This window comes from Lepidochelys olivacea (genome assembly GCF_965140295.1).
Source record: "Lepidochelys olivacea isolate rLepOli2 genome assembly, chromosome: 3".
Classification (NCBI taxonomy): Eukaryota; Metazoa; Chordata; order Testudines; family Cheloniidae; genus Lepidochelys; species Lepidochelys olivacea.
Window position 1 is genome coordinate 15,780,049 of NC_140413.1, and position 24,668 is coordinate 15,804,716.

The 24,668-nt window shown below is 45.1% G+C and overlaps 1 protein-coding gene across 1 annotated transcript in view; it reads right to left on the minus strand.

Annotated features, from left to right (window-relative positions):
* CYP39A1 (cytochrome P450 family 39 subfamily A member 1) overlaps nt 1-24,668 on the minus strand; it is a gene marked incomplete at its 5' end in the record, with an annotated part of 79,923 nt that overhangs the window by 11,702 nt on the left and 43,553 nt on the right. The window contains 8 exons of the mRNA XM_084624259.1: nt 1,503-1,598; nt 2,218-2,351; nt 4,471-4,561; nt 11,808-11,906; nt 12,494-12,587; nt 13,435-13,584; nt 17,011-17,185; nt 20,058-20,193. Coding sequence (XP_084480385.1) covers nt 1,503-1,598; nt 2,218-2,351; nt 4,471-4,561; nt 11,808-11,906; nt 12,494-12,587; nt 13,435-13,584; nt 17,011-17,185; nt 20,058-20,193 — 975 coding nt within the window. The remainder of the gene's footprint in view (nt 1-1,502; nt 1,599-2,217; nt 2,352-4,470; nt 4,562-11,807; nt 11,907-12,493; nt 12,588-13,434; nt 13,585-17,010; nt 17,186-20,057; nt 20,194-24,668) is intronic.

Below are 24,668 nucleotides of genomic sequence, written 5' to 3' on the forward strand. Positions count from 1 at the left end.
CACCTAAGTGCCTTTAAATCTAGCCCTTACCTCACTGAAGCAAGCTGATTCAGAGTGAAGGCTCACACTTTGTCCTTAGTTCTCCCTGAATTGCAAGGTAATACCAGGCAATGCAAATTTAATTATGCATAGGATCTTTCATACAAGCATCTTTCATACATGCATCCAACGAAGTGGGTATTCACCCACGAAAGCTTATGCTCCAATATGTCTGTTAGTCTATAAGGTGTGTGGCAAGATGGCCGATGTTCATATGGTGGGTCCTGTGCTTTTCTTGGGGAGGGGCTAAGATGCCACCCTTTGCCCCTGCTCTTGGGTGCTGAGGACCTCGCTACTAGCCCAGGAAGGTGGTAGAGAAGGGAAGCGGGGGAGGGGGTCTGGGTTTGCTCCTTCCTCTGAGTCCCAGCCCCTCTCAACCCCTGCGGGTTTCTTACCCTTGTCCCCCTTAGGTGGGGTTACCCTTGGTCCTTAGATGCTGGGGGGAAGGGAATCTCCCTCTCCTGCTGTGGCAGGGTCTCCTTTACTTCAGTTCTCAGGTCTTCCAAATCTCTCAACACACCTCCAAGCTCCAGTCCTCTCTCCTTCCTCTACCCTTGACTGCCTGAAGCAGGGTTTTTTTCCTTCGGTTCCTGACAAGTGCTCCAATTAACCTGTAGCAACCCTCTCTAGTCTACAGGGAACCACGCCTTAATTAGCCTAGGGCTTATATATTTCCCCTTGACCATTCTACCACTGCTCCCTGGCCTCCCTGTATCACAGGTGCCACAGGACTCTTTGCCACTTTTACAGATCCAGACTAACATGGCTACCCCTCTGATACTTTCATCCTGTCTTCTAAGTGTCATGAACCAGAGCTCTCTGTAAGTTCAAAAGCTTGTCTCTCTCACAAACAGAAGCTGGTCCAATGAAAGATGCTACCTCACCCACCTTGTCTCTCTCATATTGGTGATAGGCAGTGGTCACAGCACACCAGCAGCCTAATTGATGCAAGTTCTTTGTAGGTACCATGGCAAAGGAGAGTTTTCAGGAGGGACTTGAAGACAATGTAGATGGGTAAAATACACAGAGATGAGGTATAAAACAGATGTCCAGTGGAGGAATCACTGGGCTCCAGACCAGGCTCAGTGCAAGTCAATGGGAGTCTTTTAATTGACTGACTTCAATGGGCTTTGGATCAAGTCCTATATGTATTTGCAATTTACCAGCAAGATACAATTTGCTACTTCAGAGTGGCGGTGATTACACAAAAATATTTTAAACATAAATATGTTCTTGAACTGGAGGATCTTGCTCATTCCAGCAGGTCCCTCTTCTTTGTGCATGCTTTCTTCCCCTATAAATACTAAGGCATTAATCCATATAGTGAGTATTCTAGGGATAGGATTAATATCTTCCTGAAAGCAACCTTAAAGGAAGATGCACTCAACAATATGTTTTGGATCTAATTACATGCAAAAAGGAGAAGAGAGAGCAAAATAAATACATCAAAAGAGGCAACTTACAGGTTTGAATGTTTCAGGGTCTGGAAAGTATTTTGGATTCCTGTGCACCCAATATGGAGACAACATCAACATGTCACCTGTAGGGATGGTGAAAGTCTAAAAGCAAGAGAAACAATTCTGAAGTAAAGAAATAGATAATTGCAAGTTCAGTCTGCTCTCAAAACATATTATGAATGCTGCTGGTTCACCAAAAACAGAATGAAAGGCCTTGCTAGAGAGGAAGTGCAGCTGGTAAAGCACTATTGGGTGTATTAAGGATGTGATGCAAGGGGAAAATGGGTTTGCACCTTTTGTTGTTGTTGCTGCTTCTTTATTACATATAAGAAAGGCCTGGAGGGGTTTTTTAACATTAGATGTAACAGGAATGTTAAATCTGGTCTTCCCTGGTTCTTGCTGAAGGACTGTATTCAGAAGTGGATTGTAAACCTAGGTAGTCCTCTCATTAAGAGCTTGATCTGAAACCTAGTGAGATCCACAGAAACACTCCTGTTGAAGTCAAATGACCTTTGGATTATGTCCTGAATGGGTGGTAATGCCACTTCTTTACCCAAGATAGCTTTTCTCCCAAATGTTTGTTTAGGAGATTCCTGAGTATCCTGATTTAAATAAGGATTGGGGTTCCCTATGCCTAATTTATTATGTCCAGATACATTTGGGATGGTGACTTCTAGAAGGATTACAGTGTACTATGACAGCCTCATAAAAACAAACCTACCTGAATTTTTATTGGAGTCACTACTTTCTTAGTGATTGCACCTGGAGACCTTAGCCGTATGGCTTCCAAAGTGCACCATTTAATTAAGATAAGCTTCTTAAGGTCATCTTCAGATACTTCAATATTCTCTTTACCTGTTGCATTATAAGAAATAATAATGTATGAATAAGACAGTAAGAAGTACAAGATTTCACATGGGTTATGAGATTTCATCATGCACTGAAACATTTTGCTAGAGGACTTCTGGTAGAGTGCCTCTAGAATGTCTAGTTTCAGAGTAACAGCCGTGTTAGTCTGTATTTGCAAAAAGAAAAGGAGGACTTGTGGCACCTTAGAGACTAACCAATGTCTAGAATGTCTAGAATGCATTCCTCAAACAGTTTTATACACTGGCTGGCTAAGCCACTTTGGTATTGTTTTAGCATGTAAGGGTTTCAAATATATCTGGTCAACAAGTTTCAGACTTGTGATAGCTCAACAAAAACTTGACAAAATGTTGATGAAAAATGGTAATTTTTGAGGTGTATGTAAAATTTTGACCAGTTCTAGTTTTAAACCGTGTTAAACGACGTATGTAGATGGATACTGAGACCTAGTGAATGAAACACTGAACTGGGCTTCAGCAGACCTTGGTTCTATTCTTAGCTCTGCAATGGGCCTGCTGGGTGACATTCGGCAAGTCACTTCACCACTCCGTGCCTCAGTTTCCCTATCTGCAAAATAGGGAGAATGATACTGACCTCCTTTGTAAAGTGCTTTGAGATCTGCTGATAAAAAGTGTTACAGAAGGTATTATTGCTGTGCAGAATCTCACTGAACCCATTTAAATTCGCAGAACCTTAAATATGTTACATTCCTTACTGTCTAATCACATGACCCTGTTATCTGTGTGTTTCTGCTCCCCTACTCTTTCATTGTATCTGTGTTATGACCCTGACTTGCATTGTGTCACACTGAACTTAGATGGCATGCTCTTTGGGGCAGCAGCTTTGACTTGTTCTGTGGGGCATCCAAGCACAATTTTGGGCACTAAAAATAGTAATAATAATTAAGCACCTCAGTGCCCACCCTATTCTTTATTTTATTTCCTTAGGTTTGTTATATGTTCGTAGAGTCCATTGTAAGACAATAACTTGGGTAAGTTATTGGATCTTACTTTTACATACTGTGTTAGGCTCACTAACTCTCAAGACAGTTTTAAAAATGGAAGCAGTTTATAAGGTGCCTATTGAAGGCAATGAAGCACGCTGCAGGAATGACAACATGAGATAAAACATGGAAAAAGGAAAGGCAGCCAGACCAAATGCACAGCAAGGCAACATCACAGAAATACTCTGTGGCCCAATGGCACACAATAACCTTCAGGAAAACCAGCCATACACAAAGGTTCCCATTGGGCACACACACAAAATAGGAAGAGAGACTTTGGCAAATGCTAAATAAATCAAACATGATGGGGGCATAAATAGTTCACAGTAAACAGACCAAAACAAGTAGGACTTGCAGCATGCCCTGGTCACAGCCAACAATGAAGACAGGTAGACCTCCAATACAAGGGAGTTCCACAAGTAAATTTCCTTGACTAAGAAAATCCTGCTTTCCAGTTCTGAGTGAGTCAATGGAAGCAAGATCAGAGCAGTCTCAGCCCAAATACAACAGGGACACAAGGAATTTGCCTTCAGGAATGAGTACAGCCATTACAGGCAGATCTGTCCACCCTTCCATGGACTTGAGGAGAACGAGTGAGTAATGCTTCCTAAAAGACATGATTGTATATTAAACATGGGGCTTCGAGCCAGGATGTCCTGAATTCTCTCCGCTTCTCTGGCACTGGCCTTAGTAATGCTTCAAACATTATTTCCAGAAGTAACTCCACCGAAGTCAATGGAGTATAACCGTTTGAAACAGCTTTCAAGTCAGAATCAAGCCTTGTTCCTTTGACAAGAAAGCCCTTAGAAGATATGAGAGATTTCGCCCAAATGCTAGGGCTGAGCCTGAAGAGCCAAATCCTTAGATCCTTGCTGAGTTCTTACTCAATTTTTATTTATTTCTTGCATTGACATCAACAGGTAGGTTTGCTTGAGTAAGGATGAGCAAATCCTGAGTAAAGATCTCAGGGTTTGGCCAGTTATTATTTGTATTGCAGTTATGCCTAGTAACCCCAATGCCTGGCCCTGTACAAATTCAGAACAGATTGTTATTTTTTAAATGTATATTCTAGAATTCGACAGTCACTTATTTCTGGTTTATTACCTGCTTTGCCGAAAACAGAAACGAGGTCCTCCATGATGTTCTTGTAAATAGAAGGGTGGGATAGTATAAATGCCAGAGTCCAAAATGCCACCTAAAGAAAGAGACTGAAAGAAGTTACCTCAGAATTATAGAGCTGTATTGTAAAAGTGTCAGATCAGAAGCACAGGCTAGAGACACACCCGTCTGGGGTGATCTAGGTATACTTAGGGGGATGGGACTCAACCTCTCGAGGTCTCATCCAGCCCTACGCCTACGATTCTAAGTCACAAAGCTCAAGTCCAGATCCAAACCACCCTAAGTTTTAAGGGGTATTTGGAGTGGGCCCCTCCCTCACGGAAAGCAGATGAGGATGACACTGTAGAACAATGTGACTTCTATTGATTCACAATGGACATGGAGAGTATGTGAAGGAGTTTCGAAAACTGCTAAGTGGTCTGAGAGATTGCCAGAGGCCCTGGGATAATGAACCTGAGTCTCATCCCACTTACACCTTTGTCAGTCGGAAGTGGCTACTAAAGTCAGTGGAAAGCCAGTGCAAGAGAGTCAGGTGATTAGCGAGAATATAATGCTGAAATGCATTTGCAAACCAATGAACTGCAATTCAAGTTTTAAATGCAGGGAAGGGCAAAACACAGGCGCACGTGTCTCCTGTTGAAAAGCTTTACTTGTACAAAATGAATGTTTGTGCACAATTACCCAATTCCTTTTGTGGGTGTGTGATGACATGGGGTCACAGCGGTGTACCCCCTTTCAGTTAGGAGTGGCACCACACTTCCCTTCACCCAGCTTATAAACAAGCCCACACAAATCTTTTTATCAAAGAGCACACCCTTTTCAAGGGTCGTACTTATTATTAACAAGAGCCATCAGCCTACGTAGGCGCTCACTCAGGCTATGTCTGCACTACCACTGATGTTGGTATGACTTACGTCACTCAGGGGTGGGAATAAGCCACCCCTCTGAGTGATGTAAGTTACTCCGACCTAAGCGACAGTGTGGACAGCGCTATATCAGCAGGAGAGCTTCTCCTGCTGACGTAGCTATTGCCGCTCATTGGGGATGGATTAATTAAGCCAATGGGAGAGCTCTCTCCCAACAGCTTAACGCAGCTAGACTAGGGAGCTTAAAGAGGTGCAGCTGCATCGGTGTAGATGCTCCACTGTAAGCTCTCTAGTCTAGCCAGAGCCACAAATACACCTGGGGACAGTCATCATCGCAGGCCTAGTCCAACTAGTGATCTCTGTTTCCTTCCTTCATGAGAGACTTCTTTCCTGCATCTGTAGCCAGCCTGTTTGTGGAACCCTTCCCAGTTCCTTCTCTAGGGGTAAGTCTACACTACAAAATTAAGTCGACCTAAGTTATGTCAACGTACACCCACCGCAGTAATTAACCCTTTTGCATATCCACACTGTGCTATTTGGGTCAGTGGTGTGCATCCTCCCCACGAGCGATTGCACCGATTTAACTGTCAGTGTGGGGCATTGTGGGTTGGCTTCTGAAAGGCAGCAACAGTTGATGCAAGTGTCTACGCTGACACTGTGTTGACCTAGCTATACTGACCTACGCACTACGCCTCTCAAGGAGGTGGAGTTAAGTCGATATAGTGGGCGAGTTACATCGGTGGATGCTGCATTGTAGTGTAGATGCTTACAGAGTTAGGTCAACATTAAATGCTTTATGTCAATCTAACACTGTAGAGTAGACTAGGCCTAGATTATTCCTTTTCAGTCTTTCCCTAAGCTCTTCTCCTTGGAGTGTGGCTGCATTAATTTAGCCTCTCACTCTCTCCCCTTAAACGGCTCTCTTCTCTGGAGTTGGGTCATGTTAATCAAATTGTCTTGTACACAGCTCTCTTCCCTGCAGCTGAGTTGTGGGATAGTCTATTGTATTGTTAAAGAAGTATGGGCCGGACTCAGCTGCTCCCTTCTCCTTAATTAGCCTTCAGGGCACTCAGCTGGACAGTGTTTCTCTGCCGATATCCCTGGTGTTTGCCCTGGAGGGAATAGGCAGTATATATGCTAGTGCCCCTCTCCCAGCTCATTCCCCGTTGATTGGATGAGAGAGGAATCTTGGCTCACCCTCTCTGCAAAACTCCTGGCCCAGGGTCCTTAAATGTACAGTGATAGAATTTGCTTCCAAGCACGAATCGTTCCTAGGAGCTGTTGTATTAATTTAGATAGAATATATTGGCCAAAGGTGTAAACATAACCCAGTCATTGTACAGCATTAAACAGTGCTAAATAAGGTCCGGGGTTTGGTATATAGAGACCTCAGCCTGCTTAACACCAGGACAAACATGCCATTAAAAAAATTAATGTTTTATTAGAGATACGGAGAAGAAGCAAAAACAGTTCAAGCACTTGAAATGTAAAATATACTGTAAGACTCATTTTAACAACATTTCTCATTCCCTTTAGCTGGAGAGAGTTTTAGGAGGAAAAGCCCCCTTTTTGACAGTCTCTTAGATGGTAGGTTTCAGAATAGCAGCCGTGTTAGTCTGTATTCGCAAAAAGAAAAGGAGTACTTGTGGCACCTTAGACACTAACCAATTTATTTGAGCATAAGCTAATAATAATAATAAGGTAATAATTGTCCTTTTGGGTAAAAGCAAAGTAGTTAGTTGGGATGGGCTGGAGCTGCTGTTGAGTTTGATCCTGCTTCATCTCAGCTGGTGTTTAGGATTCAGGTGGAGCTGGTAAGGCTGGCAATGTCATCTGGATCCCTCTCGCTGGCCTGGTCTGGTCAGGACACCTCTCAGGATCATGAAGGCCTGGGGTCCCAGGAAACAGTGGGGGTGGCAGCCATGATGGTGAAGCTCACTCCAACAGTCTGCATCTGTTCTTACATCTTCTTTCTCCCCCCAAAGCCTTTCTTTAAGGACCAAAAGGCAGCAATGGCTGAAATAGCCCATCCCCTCATTATTTTGTCCACCAGTTAGGCCCAATATCCAACACAGAAATTTTGGTTCATTAATTTCCAGTTCCACACCTTCTGTTTTCACCAAGGTGGACTTCAGCATAATCTTTGAATCATATCAGCGTGGCCTTTTTTCATCTGGACTAATTTAGTCTGGTTCTTTTGCACCTGCCTATAACATTCATTATTGAAAGCAATTTGACCTACTTTCCACCAACATTTTTTTAGGTTATTGTAACAGCTTATGAACTTTCATACACATTTACAATTGAGCCTATACTTATGGTATAGCACTTAGAGGAGAGGAAAGTGATAAGGAACAGTCAGCAAGTCATGCCTGACTAATCTAATTGCCTTCTATGACGAGATAACTGGTTCTGTGGATGAAGGGAAAGCAGTGGACGTGTTGTTCCTTACCTTTAGCAAAGCTTTTGACACTGTCTCCCACAGTATTCTTGCCAGCAAGTTAAAGAAGTATGGGCCGGATGAATGGACTATAAGGTGGATAGAAAGCTGGCTAGATTGTCGGGCTCAACGGGTAGTGATCAATGGCTCCATGTCTAGTTGGCAGCCAGTATCAAGTGGAGTGCCCCAAGGGTTGGTCCTGGGGCCGGTTTTGTTCAATATCTTCATAAATTATCTGGAGGATGGTGTGGATTGCACCCTCAGCAAGCCTGCAGATGACACTAAACTGGGAGGAGAGGTAGATACCCTGGAGGGTAGGGATAGGATACAGAGGGACCTAGACAAATTGGAGGATTGGGCCAAAAGAAATCTGATGAGGTTCAACAAGGACAAGTGCAGAGTCCTGCACCTAGGAAGGAAGAATCCAATGCACTGCTACAGACTAGAGACCGAATGGCTCAGCAGCAGTTCTGCAGAAAAGGACCTAGGGATTACAGTGGACGAGAAGCTGGATGAGAGTCACAGTGTGCCCTTGTTGCCAAGAAGGCCAATGGCATTTTGGGATGTATAAGTAGGGGCATTGCCAGCAGATCGAGGGACGTGATCATTCCCCTGTATTCGACACTGGTGAGGCCTCATCTGGAGTACTGTGTCCAGTTTTGGGCCCCACACTACAAGAAGGCTGTGGAAAAATTGGAAAGTCCAGCGGAGGGCAACAAAAATGATTAGGGGACTGGAACACATGACTTATGAGGAGTGGCTGAGGGAACTGGGGATGTTTAGTCTACGGAAGAGAAGAATGAGGGGAGATTTGATAGCTGCTTTCAACTACCTGAAAGGGGGTTCCAAAGAGGATGGCTCTAGACTGTTCTCAGTGGTAGCAGATGACAGAACGAGGAGTAATGGTCTCAAGTTGCAGTGAGGGAGGTGTAGGTTGGATATTAGGAAAAACTTTTTCACTAGGAGGGTGGTGAAACACTGGAATGCGTTACTTAGGGAGGTGGTGGAATCTCCTTCTTTAGAAGTTTTTAAGGTCAGGCTTGAGAAAGCCCTGGCTGGGATGATTTAATTGGGGATCGGTCCTGCTTTGAGCAGGGGGTTAGACTCGATGACCTCCTGAGGTCCCTTCCAACCCTGATATTCTATGATTCTATGGTAAATTTGTAGGTCCAATTATCACAACAGACTGCTTTCTCTCCATGTCCCCCTTAGGTCCATATTTTATATATATTAGTTGCAGCATTTCCAAGGAACTGCTTCAATACAGACTGGAGTGGAGGAGGATGCAAAGAGCCCACCCCATAGAGATGGGACCAAAGGTAGAAGAAGATAGAGAGGTAGACCCTTTCAAACCCTTAAAAGGCAATGCTACCTGTGCCTTTAAGTGGCAGACTACCCCATCACTGGGTGTAAATGCATTTTGTGGGAACAATGTTGTACCCAGCTGTGAAAATCTGCCCCGTATGTCTAATAAAAGGTCAGATAAGAAGCTGACAAAAGATTAAGGGCTGGATTGTGAACTCTTGTTGCCATTGTTGACGAGTTACTAACCTGAGTAATCCCAATGATTTCCATGGGTCTACTTGGTTGGGTGAGTAACCCTAACAGTGGGAGTAAGAGAGCTCACAGTCTGAGTAAAATTCAGTCTCCTCCTCTGCTGAATACTTGCACGTTCCTCTTAAATGAGCCTTTTCCTGTTTCTACTTTAAACTATAAAAAGGAGTGTGAAATATACAGTGCCTACATTCACTCTAATTTCAGATACCCAGGCATTAAAATGAATTAGTATGCCATTTGCTTTGCATGCAATTAGGTTTCAGCCACATAAATGGAAAAATGAGGTATCAAATTCCCACTAATGCTTATAAGATAGATAAGCCTAATAACTTAATAAGTAAGACCCCTGTATAGCACAAAAGCTTGTCTTTCTCACCAACAGAAGTTGCTCCCATAAAAGATACTACTTTACCCACCTTGTCTCTCTAATACAGGAGCAGGGCCGTGGCTCGTTGGGGGAGGGAGGAGATGGACACGGATGGGGTAAGGGGCCATAGCTGGGCGTGGGTCTGGGGCCGGGAACGGAGCCACAGTCAGCAGCCAAGGCTGGGGGCTGGTGCAGGGCTGGGACTGGAGCTACACTGAGGCTGGGGCCGGGACCAGGTGCAGAGTTGGCAGCTGGGGACGCAACTGGGGCGGGACCAGAGCAGAGCTGGAGGCGGAGAGGAGCTAGGTGGCACTCCCTGCCCGTGCCCTGTGGGGACAGGCCTGGGCCCCATCGTGCCCCACTGGACATTCTTCCACGCCCCCCTGGGGGGAGCATCCCATACTTCGGGGACCTCTGCTCTAATATCCTAGGACTGACATCTCTAAAATAATACTGCATATAATAATCTGCAGAGCATTACTCTAGTAAGTCATATCAGTATGGCAGTGTCATCAAAGAAATGTTTTAATTACCTGCAAAACAAAGTGAATTTGTGGACATGAAGTTTTAACTGATTATGCATGAAGTAGTTTATACTTTATGAGAAGGTGAAAATTCCCTGAAGTAATATGAAATCAAAAGCAGAGCTACTTCAAAACTAGAAGTATCTCTTCCCTTGCTGATTAAGGTCTATATACAGATTTTGTACAGGTATCTATCTCAGTTGGAGGTGAGATTTATTTACTGATATAGTTAAACCAGAATAGCCCTGAGGATGGAGGCAGTTATACTAGTAAAAAAAAGTGCCTTATAATAGTATGGCTTATTCCTCTTACAGGAAGAGGAATGTCCGTATAAAGCACTTTTATACAGATATACGTGCATCTATGGCAGGGTGGAGTGTACCAGTATAACTATACCAGTCTAGTTAAAGTGGTACAACTCTAGTGTGGACAAGGCCTAAAAATCCCATCTGAAGAGCTTACTCACAATAAGGCAGTTTTTAATAAGTCTATAGGATGTTGGTCCCAGGATACTAGAGAGGCAAGGTGGGTGAGGTAATATTTTTTATTGGACCAACTTCTGTTGGTGGAAGATACAAACTTTCAAGCTACAAAGAGCTCTTCTTCAGGCATGGGGGAAGGAAATCACAGCATCTGAGCTAAATATAAGGTGGGACAGATTGTTAAGCATAAGGGGTAGTGCATGTTGGAGGTGGTCCCTTGAAATGAAGTGCAAAATTGAGGGCTAGATGTTATGCATAAGGGATTTGAATTGGACAATTAAGGGTAGCGGGCGGTGTGGTGTGTTACAAAATTGTTTTAATGAGCCATAAAAGCAGCATCCCGTTGAGTCCATAGTTTTTGGTGTCTTGCAGAGTTATGAATTTAAGTTCCTAGGCTCACCTTTTGAAGGTGTGTGGTGGGGTGTACAACCCCCACACTGGTGAGAAAATGGTTAAGGAGCAGCTCTGGGCCCAGAAAGCGTCACAATGAAGGCTGAGCTCAAAAGGGAGCAGCTTAGCTCAGTCAGGGTGGATGGAGCAGGGGAGCAGTTGTGTGTTTCAGGCTCCTACTGAGAACCCGCCAAGGCCCCATGCAGCGGGACCCAGGCCTCAACACCAGACCACCTGAGGCCTTTCAATTGGAGAGGTTGATGATGAAGAGATGCAATTGCAAGAGCAAGACCGATTGAACCACGGACAGAGAGGGCTCTAGGGAGGACTCAGCGGCTCCCAGTGATGCCAACAGAGAAACAGAAGCCAGGGTAGGAAGTGGCCCAAGGAGCACCCTAACCCCTAGGCCAAACATTTTGAATTATTGTTTCACTGGGCCCTGGATTGGAACCTGGTGGAGCAGGGGTGGCCTGGGTTCCCCTACCCCTGGCTATTGATGCTCGCCACTGGGCAGCATAACCCAGAGTACTGCCACCAGGCAGTGCTGCCAGGACTGATACTGAACTACCCCCTACCCCACAACAAGGTGTTGTGCAGGTTTCCTTTGAGGACAAGTATTGAAAAAAAAAATCAGATATGGAGTTATCTGGTGCAATCAAAGAGGAAAGAAAGTGTTCCTGCAGCCATCATACTTACAGGCATAGCATTTGCTTGCGAGGCCCAGAGCAATAAGAGAGCATAATTGGGAGCTAAATGTTTTCCATGCAAGTTATCCAGGAGATGCTGCAGCAGTGTCTGTTATAAGTAAAAGCATAAATATACACACACACATTAGTGTCTTAGGGTACGATTTTCTAAAAATTGGGTAGATGCTTCCACCTCTGCAGAGCCACACTTGGGCAGAAGGGGGCACTACAGGGCAGGTATTCTCTTTGCCATAAGGCCTAGAGTAAGGTTGCTAGATCCTCTGAAGCCTGGCTTCCCCACATGGATAATCCTACTTCCTAAAGTTTGAGATTTTTTTCAGGGCAATTCCTCTGTGTGTCCCCCAAACTGCTCTGAGGCCCACTTTTGCTTCATCCAAAGTGGATTCCCACACTCCTTTGTCTCAATCCCCTAGTAGTCAGGGCTCATCCCTCCATAACACAGTATCTTTAAGAGTCTGGGCTTTCCCCAGTTTCCAAGGGGTCCTGTGCAGTGTAGCAGACCTAACACTCATGACAAGCATGGAATAGTCATCTTATGTCGCCCTGTTTCCCACAATCCAGGCATACAGTTGGGCAGACTCCATACCACTTTCCCTTTCTGTCTCTGGGGTGGATGAAGGAAAAGCAAGGCTTCTGAGGTAGTAAGTTGTGGGGAAATGGAACACACAGATTTACCTTGGAATTGCTCTCTGACGGATTGGCTCTCTCAGCGTCTGCTACCACTTTTTCTAACACTTTTAGAAGCCATTTTTTGGATTTAGACCACTTTCTGTGAAGGAAAAAAAAATAGGAATGATTTGAAATGCATTTGGGGAAACAATTCAGGCAGCACAGCGCAACATCACTTTCACGGAAGAGGACTCCTCGCTTTCTCTCCAAGGCTTCTCTGAGCACCTCGGCACTCTTTCTTTGAGGGACAGATGTACCAAGCTGATTTTTCAGTACTGTTGAGTCAACATCAGCAGCGGCTGCTCAGCAACTCTGAAACCCACAATAGCTAAACACATGATCTGATGGCTAGAAGAGAGACCTGACACTCAGCACTTTTAGATTTTCCTGCCAGCTCTGCTACTGGTTTCCTGTGTGACCTTGGACAGGTTACTTAGGCCAAATTTTTCCAAAAGTAACCATTAACTTTGGGTGTCTCAGTCATTGGGTGTCCAATCTGAGAAAACAAGGTCTGATTTTCAGAGCTACTGAGCACTCACAGCTCTCATCTGAAGGCAATGAGGTCTGTGGGTGCTTACAACTAAAAATAAGGCCCAAGATGCCTCAGGTTGGGCACAAAATACTGAAGTGCTGGCCCAAGAGAATAAAATGACAGGATGGGACATCTTTTACAAAACCAGCACATAGGACCTGATTCTCCTCATGCAGTGGTGTAATTCCATTGACTTTAGTGGAGTTATCCAAGTTTTACACCAATATACGTTAGAGGAGAATCAGGAGCCTAATTTTTAATGGACAAAATTTAAAGCCCAACTAACACTGCATATGACCAAGATGGAGTCAAAGGCAGAACATTGGTTTCCGAGGAAATGCTGCTAGGGTTACCAGGATAAGATACTTCTAATAGGTTTGCAAGACTTGCCCCATTCCCCCACCCGCTCCGTTACCTCATAAAATACTCAGGCATCTGGGACCCATATTCAAAATCCTCATCATACTTCTGAAAATGCTCTTCAAACTCCTTGATGTCACTCTTGTTTGTTGGACAGACGTCTTTTCCAAATAAGATATTTACGGTTGCTGGATACATGACAGATCTGTAACAGAAGCACTGCAGCATTAGGCCAATGGGAAGCTGTTCTAGCATCTTGCCAGGCCTGTTTGATTACCAACAGAAAAATAACTCTTTGGGCCTAACAGTCGAACCTTAACTCATGCTGGGATGAAATTCTCCCCTGTGTAGAGGGGCCAGCAGGACTTAAGCCCTCAACACAGAGTTTAAGTGGGACCTATGTGATGAATAGCCCTTGCACAAGCCCTCAGCTTGTGGTCAAATTTTACCAGTTAGTGAGCACTTACTCTACCAAGTAGCTGCAGGATGGCCCTGTCCTTTGGAATACCCTCTCCCCACCCCCATTATCCATCAGTCTGATTCCAAATGAGCTTCCATGCTAGGACTTCCCCAGTCGGTGGCTGCACCAGAATCCCTTCTCCTGGGTGATACCCACAGCTGGGGCTTAGAAATGTAGCCCCATCCTGAGTCCTGCTGGGCTAGGGGACACTTCCCTCCCCCTCTCTGCCTCCCTCCCAGCCTGCTCATTTGTCTCCTTCCCCCTGCACACATCCCCAGCAGATTTCACTGGGGGTCATTAGATCTATAAATTCCTAACATCTTCTCCTGAGCTCCAGCTACTGTTTAATGACTATTAGAGACAGGGATGGTTTCATTTAGTTTGCCTTTCTAAGTATCATAAGCTACATTTCTCCTGCTGTCTCTCTAGAGCCATCTGCTGGCTCAATGCATTTCAGCTCCAGGTCAGCTATATAAACATTTTTCAACCAGTGTGTATTTCAGTTTTTTCAGCCCCCATTTTATAACCAACCAATACCAAACAAAAGGCACATAATAAAAGTGTACAACACAAGATTTATTAGATTCCCCTTTCTGTAGTTGATTATCTTAGTTATGACGTGTCAAGGTTCCTTCCCCACTCTGAACTCTAAGGTACAGATGTGGGGACCTGCATGCAAGACCCCCCAAGCTTATTCTTACCAGCTTAGGTTAAAACTTTCCCAAGGTAAAAACTTTGCCTTGTCCTTGAACTGTATGCTGCCACCACCAAGCGTTTTAAACAAAGAACAGGGAAAGAGCCCACTTGAAGACATCTTCCCCCAAAATATCCCCCCAAGCCCTACACCCCCTTTTCTGAGGAACGCTTGATAATAATCCTCATCAATTTGTACAGGTGAACCACAGACCCAAACCCTTGGATCTTAAGAACAATGAAAAATCAATCAGGTTCTTAAAAGAAGAATTTTAATTAAAGAAAAGGTAAAAGAATCACCTCTGTAAAATCAGGATGGTAAATACCTTACAGGGTAATCAGATTCAAAACATAGAGAATCCCTCTAGGCAAAACCTTAAGTTACAAAAGACACAAAAACAGGAATATACATTCCATCCAGCACAGCTTATTTTACCAGCCATTAAACAAAAGAAAATCTAATGCATTTTCTAGCTAGGTTTCAGAGTAGTAGCCGTGTTAGTCTGTATTCGCAAAAAGAAAAGGAGTACTTGTGGCACCTTAGAGACTAACAAATTTATTTGAGCATAAGCTTTCGTGAGCTACAGCTCCTCAAATAAATTTGTTAGTCTTTAAGGTGCCACAAATACTCCTTTTCTATTTTCTAGCTAGATTACTTATAGATTACTTACTAACTTAACAGGAGTTGTAAGGCTTCATTCCTGATCTGTTCCCAGCAAAAACATCACACAGATAGACCAAACCCTTTCTTCCCCACCCCCCCTCCAGATTTGAAAGAATCTTGTCCCCCCATTGGCCATTTTGGGTCAGGTGCCTGCAGGGTTACCTTAGCTTCTTAATCCTTTACAGGTGAAAGGGTTTTGCCTCTGGCCAGGAGGGATTTTATAGCACTGTATACAGAAAAGTGGTTACCCTTCCCTTTATATTTATGACATGACCTAATTGGCTTGTTAAGTTTTATGATAGGTCTGCACTGCACACCACTGGCAGGGGTGGGTATGTGTAGTTATAAGCCTGAGTGAAAAACAAGCCATTGCCACACTGCAGTGAGTAGCTACACACACCAGTGAAAGGCTCTGGAAGAGGGGAGGCAGTGGGGAAATGCCTTTCCACACAGCTTCCTCTCTGCCAGAGTCTTTCCCTGCTGGCAGAATCTTTCCCTGAAACGGGGAAAGGCCCTGGCAGCTGCCTGTGGTGGGGAAAAGGAGGCAATGGTGGGCAGATCCCAGAGCTTTCCCCCCACTGCCAGAGTCTTTCCCTGCTGCCTTCCCCATGCCAGAGCCTTTCCCCACTGCTGGAGCCTTTCCCTGGTGCTAAAAATAGGATACATAGCCACAGGGCTCAGGCATGTCTTTACTCATCTAAGCAGTGCTTCACCATCCATACAGCTATTTATACCCATGCTGGGGTGGAGGGAAGGAGAGCTGTACTCTACATGCCTCTCTAAGATTTGTGCAGAGCAGATGTACCTTGTGATAAATGGCATTGGATCTACAACAACTGAATGCCTCACCTTACAAATATGGTTCAGCTTCATTTCCACATAATCACAGGCCTACCAAAGTGTATATGAGCCGCACAACTGGGAAAAAGCGCTATGTTATCAACAGGTGAGAAGTGTACAGGTCTGCCCAGGCAAATATGGAATGAACTTCCCCAAGAATTGAGGTTCATCATAAACCTCATCACTTTCCACTCTGAGTGCAAGGTGCATTTCTTTTACCTTGCCTTCTCTAGTATAGCAACAGGTATATTTATATGAAAAAAAATAAAACCTCCCTCCCTACCAAAAAGACATTCCACTGCACACGCTTCTCCCTTGGGGAGAGGATGAGAGAACAAACACACATGACACATGTTAGTCATGTTGCTTAATGCACTATAAGAAGGTGCTTAGATACTGTGGTCATGAGTGCGGCATAAAAGTCTGTACAGAATATTAGATTGTCAGCCAGGTACTTCTTGCACACCTGGCATGAAATCCTGGCTCCACTGAAATCAATGGCAGAACTCTCATTGACCTCACTGGGGACAGGGTTTCACCCCGGATTTTTATGGGAATTGTTTAGTTCTGCCAAGGGGTGCATGAGCCAGTGCTTGCCAATATAACTTGAGAAACTTCCTAGACATGTGAATCCTTGACCTGGGGTCCCCTTGGCAAATACCTTGGTAAGTAGAGGAGGCTGTGCTTACCTTTTTTCAAAACTTGTAACAGACTTTTCTCCATGGCAGCCAGTCCCAGCCTCCACCCTCTCCAGACGCAAGGACTTTATGAGCTGCACCAGCCAGCTCTAAGTCACTGGGCACAGTGAGGCAATGAACGGCTTGCTCTGCATTCCTGGAGGAGTTTTTTTCTGGGATCCCACAGCCTGATCTCCACCTGCAGACTTTATAATACTGTCACTGCTGCAGCTACTATTTATTTAGCAAAAAACATGGACATCTGTTCAATAGAGCACGATTATAAAAGTCACATACCTTATTAGATCACTGAGATTCTCCGTTCCTGCTGTGCCCAAGTAGTCCATGTGCTCATGTAATTCTTGACACAGAGTCCGAGCAAAAAGGTACAGGCGAGAGGTACCCATTTTTCCTTTCATCATGCTATAGAGTCTGCTATGGTTCAGATAAAAGATTTCTGCAGGAACTGAAGCTTTAAACACAAAAATGAGAGAAGGCGTAAATGTTTTGGAAACTAGCCAAGGTAAATTTTAAATGTAAAAAGTGTCTATTTTGTATATTACTTGTGACACTAGTTTCAGTTTACCGTAATCTTTCTCTCCATGAGTGAAATTCATACCCGTGAAGATTTTATTCCCACAGCCTGCATTTCTGACCTTGTAAAGGGATCAGCAGTGGTTAACACCCAGACCCCACTAAGTTTTGTTTTATTTTGCTCAGTAGGGAACTTCCTCCTTCTGCCCTATAAAGCTTCAGTCTCTTGGAAATAAATATGCCAAACACTTCCCCTGATTTATGTGCCGAGCAATTCCAAAGGCACGTTTTGGAGCTTCATGTTGAGAGCATACAGAATCCCTGCTCCATCACCTGCACTGAGCACCTGCTAAGCTTGCGGGGGAAGGGGGGCTGTGAGGGGGGAGTTCAAGGAGTTACTGTTAATCTATAAAGCTGGAAGTGGTCTGGGATCTAAGTGTTTATTGTTCAACTGTCCCCCTCACTCTCTCCTCCGCAGCAGGTGCCGCTGTGCACTCTGGGAAGCCATTCCCCTTGGTCTCAGCCCATGGGGACAGCAGCGCATTGAGATGAAGCCTGGTGGAGGTACAGGCGTGACACCACCATCACCGGGGCCCAGCTGAGAACAGGCCTGTAGGCATGAGCTCTAGCCAGCAGCCTCACTAAGGTGAGAGTAGTGGCTGAGTGCGGAGAACAGACTCCTGACTGGGTGTGGAGTGACAAGCGTCATTTCTTCATTTTGATAATCTGGTCACTTTATTCAAGCCTTGTATTAAATAGCAGGTGTCATCATAGCAGGTCCCAGGACCCTACATGGAGCACCGTTTCTGTGGTGTGTGTGTGTGAAGGGGGCAGGGGGTGTTAAGCAATGTACGTGCTTTTAAATACTGAGTGGCCCAAAAGGCAGCAAAAAACCCCCCAAACCCTGAAATGTATTATTTGGAAAAGAATCTCATGATTTTGAGGGGCCTGACTCATGATTTTGAAAGCTTGAGGTTGGGAATACTGGGATAGGTGATTAAACACCTGCGCAGGGAAAACTTTGGGAGGACTGTCACTTTGTTCAGTGGCACATTTTTGTTTTATGGCTAGCAAAGGCAGATTGCACAATAAGTATGTGGAGGTGGAAAATGCAGCCTGCAATAGACAGCTGCTGGCTGTACCATCTAAGCCTGGGGATTAGAGCTGCCCTATTTTGGTTCTCATCACTGCAAACATGCAAAACATCTCACCTTCTACCAACTCATTTCTCTCTCAACAATGAGAGAACTTACTCCTGTAGTCCACTTTCCATTTACTTAAAGGATGTGTGAATGGGATTTAATGTTGGCATAGCACACCAGCAAAGTGTGTCCTGCATTCTTCTCCACTGTCTGTTCTTCTAAAGAAGAACAGCTTACTATAGCTACCAGCTAACAGTTTCTCCTTTTGCTCAATTGGTAGAAGTCTGTCCTGTGGCTCTGATGCTCTTACAAGCTCCTACCACAAAAAAGCCCTGATACCTGGTTGGGGCTGTTAAGTTTTACTGCCACACAAACAACAATATGGGTTGTAGGTTCAAAAAAAAATCTACTGATGACATGTTCTGGGATCATTATACATGTTCAGGGCCTTGGACAACAAATAGTTACATCTGTGTGTGACAGTTTGGGGAATATGTTGGTGTCAATTTATAAATTTCATTTAGTTTTGCGGGGACCATTTATGATTGTAACCTGCATTGTGGATTAGAATCCCCATTTTGTATATGACCCATTTTTGTGCCCTGGCATGGAGCATCATTTTGAACTGGCATATGTGTAGCTTGCTCCAGATGTATAACAAAGCCAGAGAGGATGGGGTTGGGTAGTGACAGGACGGGTAGTGACATTTCTCAACCTCGGGAGACCTAACACAAGAAGTGTCATCCAGCCAGCTCCAAAGGAATATGGACTTGTTAGTGACTCTTCTCTACTGTACACCCCTGTGAAAAAATGTGTTGTGAATGTGAATTCAGCATGACTGGGGTATGAGCTTTCACACTAGAGGCTCATGACCAAGGCTGATTGTAAGCAAGAAGGGTGCTGTGTGCATGGGGCTGGCCATGGCCAGCACCAAGAGGGAATGGCTGCCAGGGAGACAAGTGAGTCTCCACCTAGCCTGAACACAGATAGACCCTTGGACACCCCTCGGACATAAATGGAGGGGTGAGACCAGCCCAAGGGACAGTTATGTTCAGGTGTTTGTTATTTTGCCTAGATCTTTAACTCTTGTGGGCTGTCCATGAGACAGGTGTGTGTGTGTTGTGTTGTCCATGAGTCAGGTGCATGTGAGAATGAGAGAGAGTGAAAGAGAGATTCCTTGCTTTCATGGTTACATGATTCCTGAAGGGTGCAACTGGAGAAACCAGAACTCATCCAGCCTGGTGGACTCTGGAGGGAACAGATCAAAGCTGCTGGGGTGCTCAGGAGGAATGGGGCACAGGTTCCAGTGTCAAGGTGGTTGGAGTGCAGGGTCCCACTGCCATGAGGAATGTCAGACGTGGGGTCTACACCTCAGGAGTGCCTCTGAGTGTCCCAGAACCAGGAACAGTGATCTATCACTACCCAGATCCAGGAATTTAGTGGCCCATGCAGGTGGATCTCCTCATGATAGACTGGTGTCTATCCAGAGAGCAGGACTGGCCCAGGCTATGACATTGTGTATTGCATTTGCCCCTTAACTTTATGCTTTAATTGTGGATTAAGATATGCATTTGAGACCTGATCCAAAGACCCATGGGCTATGGATCACATCTTTAACCTTGATGGGTGGCTAGATTAGCTTTTCTTTGAAATTGAGATATCCCTTACTTGTGCGCTGGACCGTTTGCTGCACCGCCTGCTCAAAATCTATGTCCTTAGATGTCAAAAATGCTTCAATCCCCTCTTCCTCGGTCACAAAGGTGAATCGGTTTCCCAGGGCAAACACTGTGAATATTGGCCCATACTGCAAAAACAAGGAGGGAGTTAAAAAAATTAATGACTTTATTGCTAAGACATTTTATGGGAGACCATGGCTCTGATCCTGCAACAGGAATTGCACCAATACAACAGAAATGTTGAGAAGATAGGGGGGAAAGAAAATAAAACCAAAGCGGGGGGTAGAGGTATGCAGCTTCACTATCTAAAATCCTTGTTCAGGAGCAAACAGACATGTAAATAAATTAGACTTGAATTCATAGATTTTAAGGTGAGAAGGGACCCTTGTGATCATCTCCTCTGACCAGCGGCATGGCACAAGCCACAGAATTTCACACACTGATTCCTGAACAGACACAAGTGTGGTTCAGCTAGCATATAGCTTCTAGAAAGATACCCAGTCTTGATTTCAAGACTCCAAATGCCAGGAAAACGACGGCATCCTTTGGTAATCTGATCCAATAGTTACTACCCTCACTGGTAAAGAGTTCCATCTTATTTCCAATCTGAATTTTTATAACAAACTTCCAGACATTGGATCTTGTTACGCGTTTGTGCTAGATTAAAGAGCCGCCTAATATCAAATATGTTCTTCTTGTGTAGGTATTTAAAGACTACCTCTTATCAAAGACAAGGTTAAGTTAAATAGATTGAGGTCGTTAAGCCTTTCATTGTTAAGATGTGTTTTCCATCCCACAAATCATTGTTGTAGCTTTTCTCTGAAGTTAGCTTCTCTAACATCTCATATCTACTCAACTCAGAACTCACTACTGGAATCCAAACTCTCCCAACTGTTTGGAAGCTAGAGCATTATTTTTCACCAGTTTTTGGTCTTTGAACTTGATTTAGGCTGTAATTATTGTGTGGTCTGTTCTGCAGAGCGATCTTTGGGAGCATAAGTTTATGATAGGGAGACAGGTAAAATGTTTTAACCAACACACTGACTTCTAGAGAGAAAGGATTGCCCAGTGGTTAGGGCCCTAGTCTAGTACCTGGGAGGACAGAGTTCAATTCCTCATTGTGTCACAGATATCCTGTGTGACCCTGGACAAAACAGTCTCTGTGCCTCAGTTCCCCATCTGTAAAATGGGGATAATAGTTCTCCTCTGCTGGGATGTTGTGAGGATAAATACATTAAAGGATGTGTGGTGACCAGATTACTATGGTAATGGGGACTATAGAAGCACATAAAATAGATTTTGCAAGAGAGCAGTAGCCACATGAATTCAGTGCTTGTGAGATACCAGACAGAGATCAAAGAAGCCCTCACTGTCCATTGGAGTTGGTCATAACATTTTTTTTGACAAAGAGTGGGTGGAAAGTGTAGGGAAGAGACCTCAATATTGATGCAAAATGATATTAGTAAAATTATTATAACTTATTTTTATAATGTTAAGTCATTACAAACATGTCTGTGCCTTTACTGAGTCTTAGGAGATACATATCCTTACTTCATAGGGTGCTTGGAGAAAAGTACCTCACCTGCATATATTTTTGTTTGTTTAATTATATGAAACATCCAAGCTAAGGAAATTCTTAGGAATTTTGTTGTCTGTCAATTTGACAAACTCCACAAGAGTCAAGGAAGATAACACTATATTTATACAAACCCTAAATTGCAGCTGTTGTAATTTCCATTTTACTTTAACACTTTATTCTTTGCTTTGATGCTCTGTTGTACAGTGTTATAACCAACGTTTACTGCAATTTGCGTTTTGTGTAAAATATTGAATTGCAAATTGTGAACGCTCTAAGAAGTGCTGGATCAAAAGACGAACCAACCAACCACAGCATCTTATCACAGAACAGGACTGCGAAGGGGTCCACTCACGGCAAGTGCACTTCCTTGGGGGTGGGGCTTTTTGTCCCACCTGGCACCCCTTTCTGTCAGTTGCTCATGCTGTAGCCTCCCCCTCCCCACCCAGTGACTCGAAGTTCTCTCTCTTTGTGACTTGGCCCTCTGGTGACTATATAAGCCCCCCCTTCCAGGGTAACAAAGTCTCACTGGAATGCCGGGAGGAACGGCAGCAGCTGTGGGCTCCTTTACACACACACACACACACGCACATGTCACTCTGCTGGTGACGGAGGGTGGGGGCGGAGAGAAGCCCTGGGCTGGTGAGCCTAGAGGAGTGTGGGGGAAGGTCCAGAGAGGAGAGGAGCCAGCACTAGTGAAGTGGAGCACCGAGCTGGGCCGGCGGGGACCCTGCTAAGCGTGGGCCTGCCACCATTATAAACCCAGCGCTGTGCGCCGCAGCAGATCTGGGGTCGGGGGTGAGGCATCTCTCCCTGCCGCAGCCCCGACCACCTGCGCGGTGTTTCATAGGCTGCTGCGCGGCCACACAGCTTGGAGGGAACTTAGATCTACACCGCAAATCAAACACCCGCGGCTGGCCTGTGTCAGCTGACTCAGGGTCGTGGGTCTCAGGCTGCGGGGCTGTAAAATTGCCATGTAGATGTTCAGCCTCAGGCCGGGGCATGAGCTCTTGGCCCTGTCTGGGGGTGGGTCTCAGAGCCCAGTCTCCAGCCCGAGCCCAAATGTCTACACGGCAATAAAACAGCCCTGCAAACCCGAGCGAGCTGACATGGGCCAGCATATCGTACAAGTTGTTTCTGAGGCAGAACCAAAAGCTTGGCATCCGTAGTTTAAAACTGGTCTTATCAATGTTCTAAACATCCTCCTCCTCCTCATCAATACCTTCTTATCTGCATGCCGTTTGTAGGGTTGCCAACTTACTAATTGCACAAAACTGAAAACCCTAGCCCTGCCCCTTCCCCAATGCCCTGCCCCCGCTCACTACAGTCCCCCTCCCTTGGTGGCTCGCTCTCCCCCACCCTCACTCACTTTCACGGGGCTGGGGCAGAGGGTTGGGGTGTGGGAGGGCTCTAACTGGGGGTGCGGGCTCTGGGGTGGGGCCAGAAATGAGGGGTTCACGGTGCGGGAGGGGTCTCCAGACTGGGGCAGAGAGTTGGGGTTCAGGAGGGGCTGAGGGCTCAGGCTGGGGGTGCAGGCTCTGGGGATGAGGGGCTTGGGGTGCAGGAGGGGTCTCCAGGCTGGGGGGTAGGGCCGAGGGATTTGGAATGTGGGAGAGGGCTGTGGGTTGAGGCAGGGAGTTGGGATGTGGGAGGGGGTACTGGTTCTGGGCTGGGGGTGCAGGATCTGGGCTGGGGCCAGGGATGAGGGGTTCAGGGTGCAGGAGGGGGCTCTGGGTTTGGGGGGGGGCTCAGGGCTGGGGCAGAGGTTGGGGTGCAGGCTTACCTCAGGCGGCTCCTGGTCGGCGGTGCAGCGGGGCTAAGGTAGGCTCCTGTCCAATGGGAGTGCGGAGCTGGTGCTTGGGGCGGGGGCAGTATGCGGAACCCTGTGGCACTCCCTCTCCCCCCACCTAGGAGTCAGACCTACTGGCTGCTTCCGGGGCACAGCACGGTGCCAGGACAGGTAGGGACTAGCCTGTCTTAGACCTGCAGCACTGGCAACCGGACTTTTAATGGCTCGGTTGGCGGTGCTGACCGGAGCTGCCAGGGCCCCTTTTTGACCGGGCGTGCTGGTCGAACACAGGACACCTGGCAACCTGTACAATCACTACATAAGTATTCATCACATTTAATCTTGAAAAGGCCCTTATCAACTTTTCAAAAATTCCAGGTCAGAACTCTTTTGTGTTTTTGACATTTCCTTGGAATGGGAAGTAAAAGTACCAAGGCCATCTTCTTTTTGAATTTCCCAGATATAAAACAGAAAAGGATCCATCCACTGAATTAAATCTAGTAGGTGCTCCTGCATTCCATATGACCAGGTTATGCATATCAACAAAGTGTTCTAGCATTTACAGTTTAGGTCAGTTTTCTTTCCCACAGATCATTATGAATATTAAAGTCTCTGAAAATTATGATTTTTTTTATATTAGCTAGATTTTCGAATGATAAAATAAACTAATTTTAATATGGACATTATAAATACATATAATCAGAGCTTTTGTTTTGTATGGGAATCTCAATATCGTTATATTCAAAACTTAGTTTCTGCACATCCATATTGACATATCTAAGACCCTCTTTTATAAATATACAGACCACTCCTACTCTGGCAGCCTCTTGATCCTTCTGGAGTATATCATATCCCCATAGACTGAAAACAAGTTTACTCGTTAGCCACGTTTCTTGCACATATATTACATCAGGCTTTTTTCCCATTTCAAAGATACCTTTCCTAAATTCCTGTCCATGCATTATGAAACTATTTGTACTTCAGCTAAGGATTATTAAGGCCACGTTATTTAAGATGTATTATTGCCTTCATTAAAATCACATGAATGCGGTCTATTGAGCGGTTGTCCATCTTTAGATATTTTTCTGCTGCTTTTGCTATGATTTTACTCTTTTCAGTTCCCGCCGCCCCCCATCTGCAGGGTGCAGTTAAATACTTCTGTAATTAATGCTATAAACTTCTCTATACCTACAAGCAATACATGATCTCCCATTCCTCTCATAGTCTCCTCCCTGACC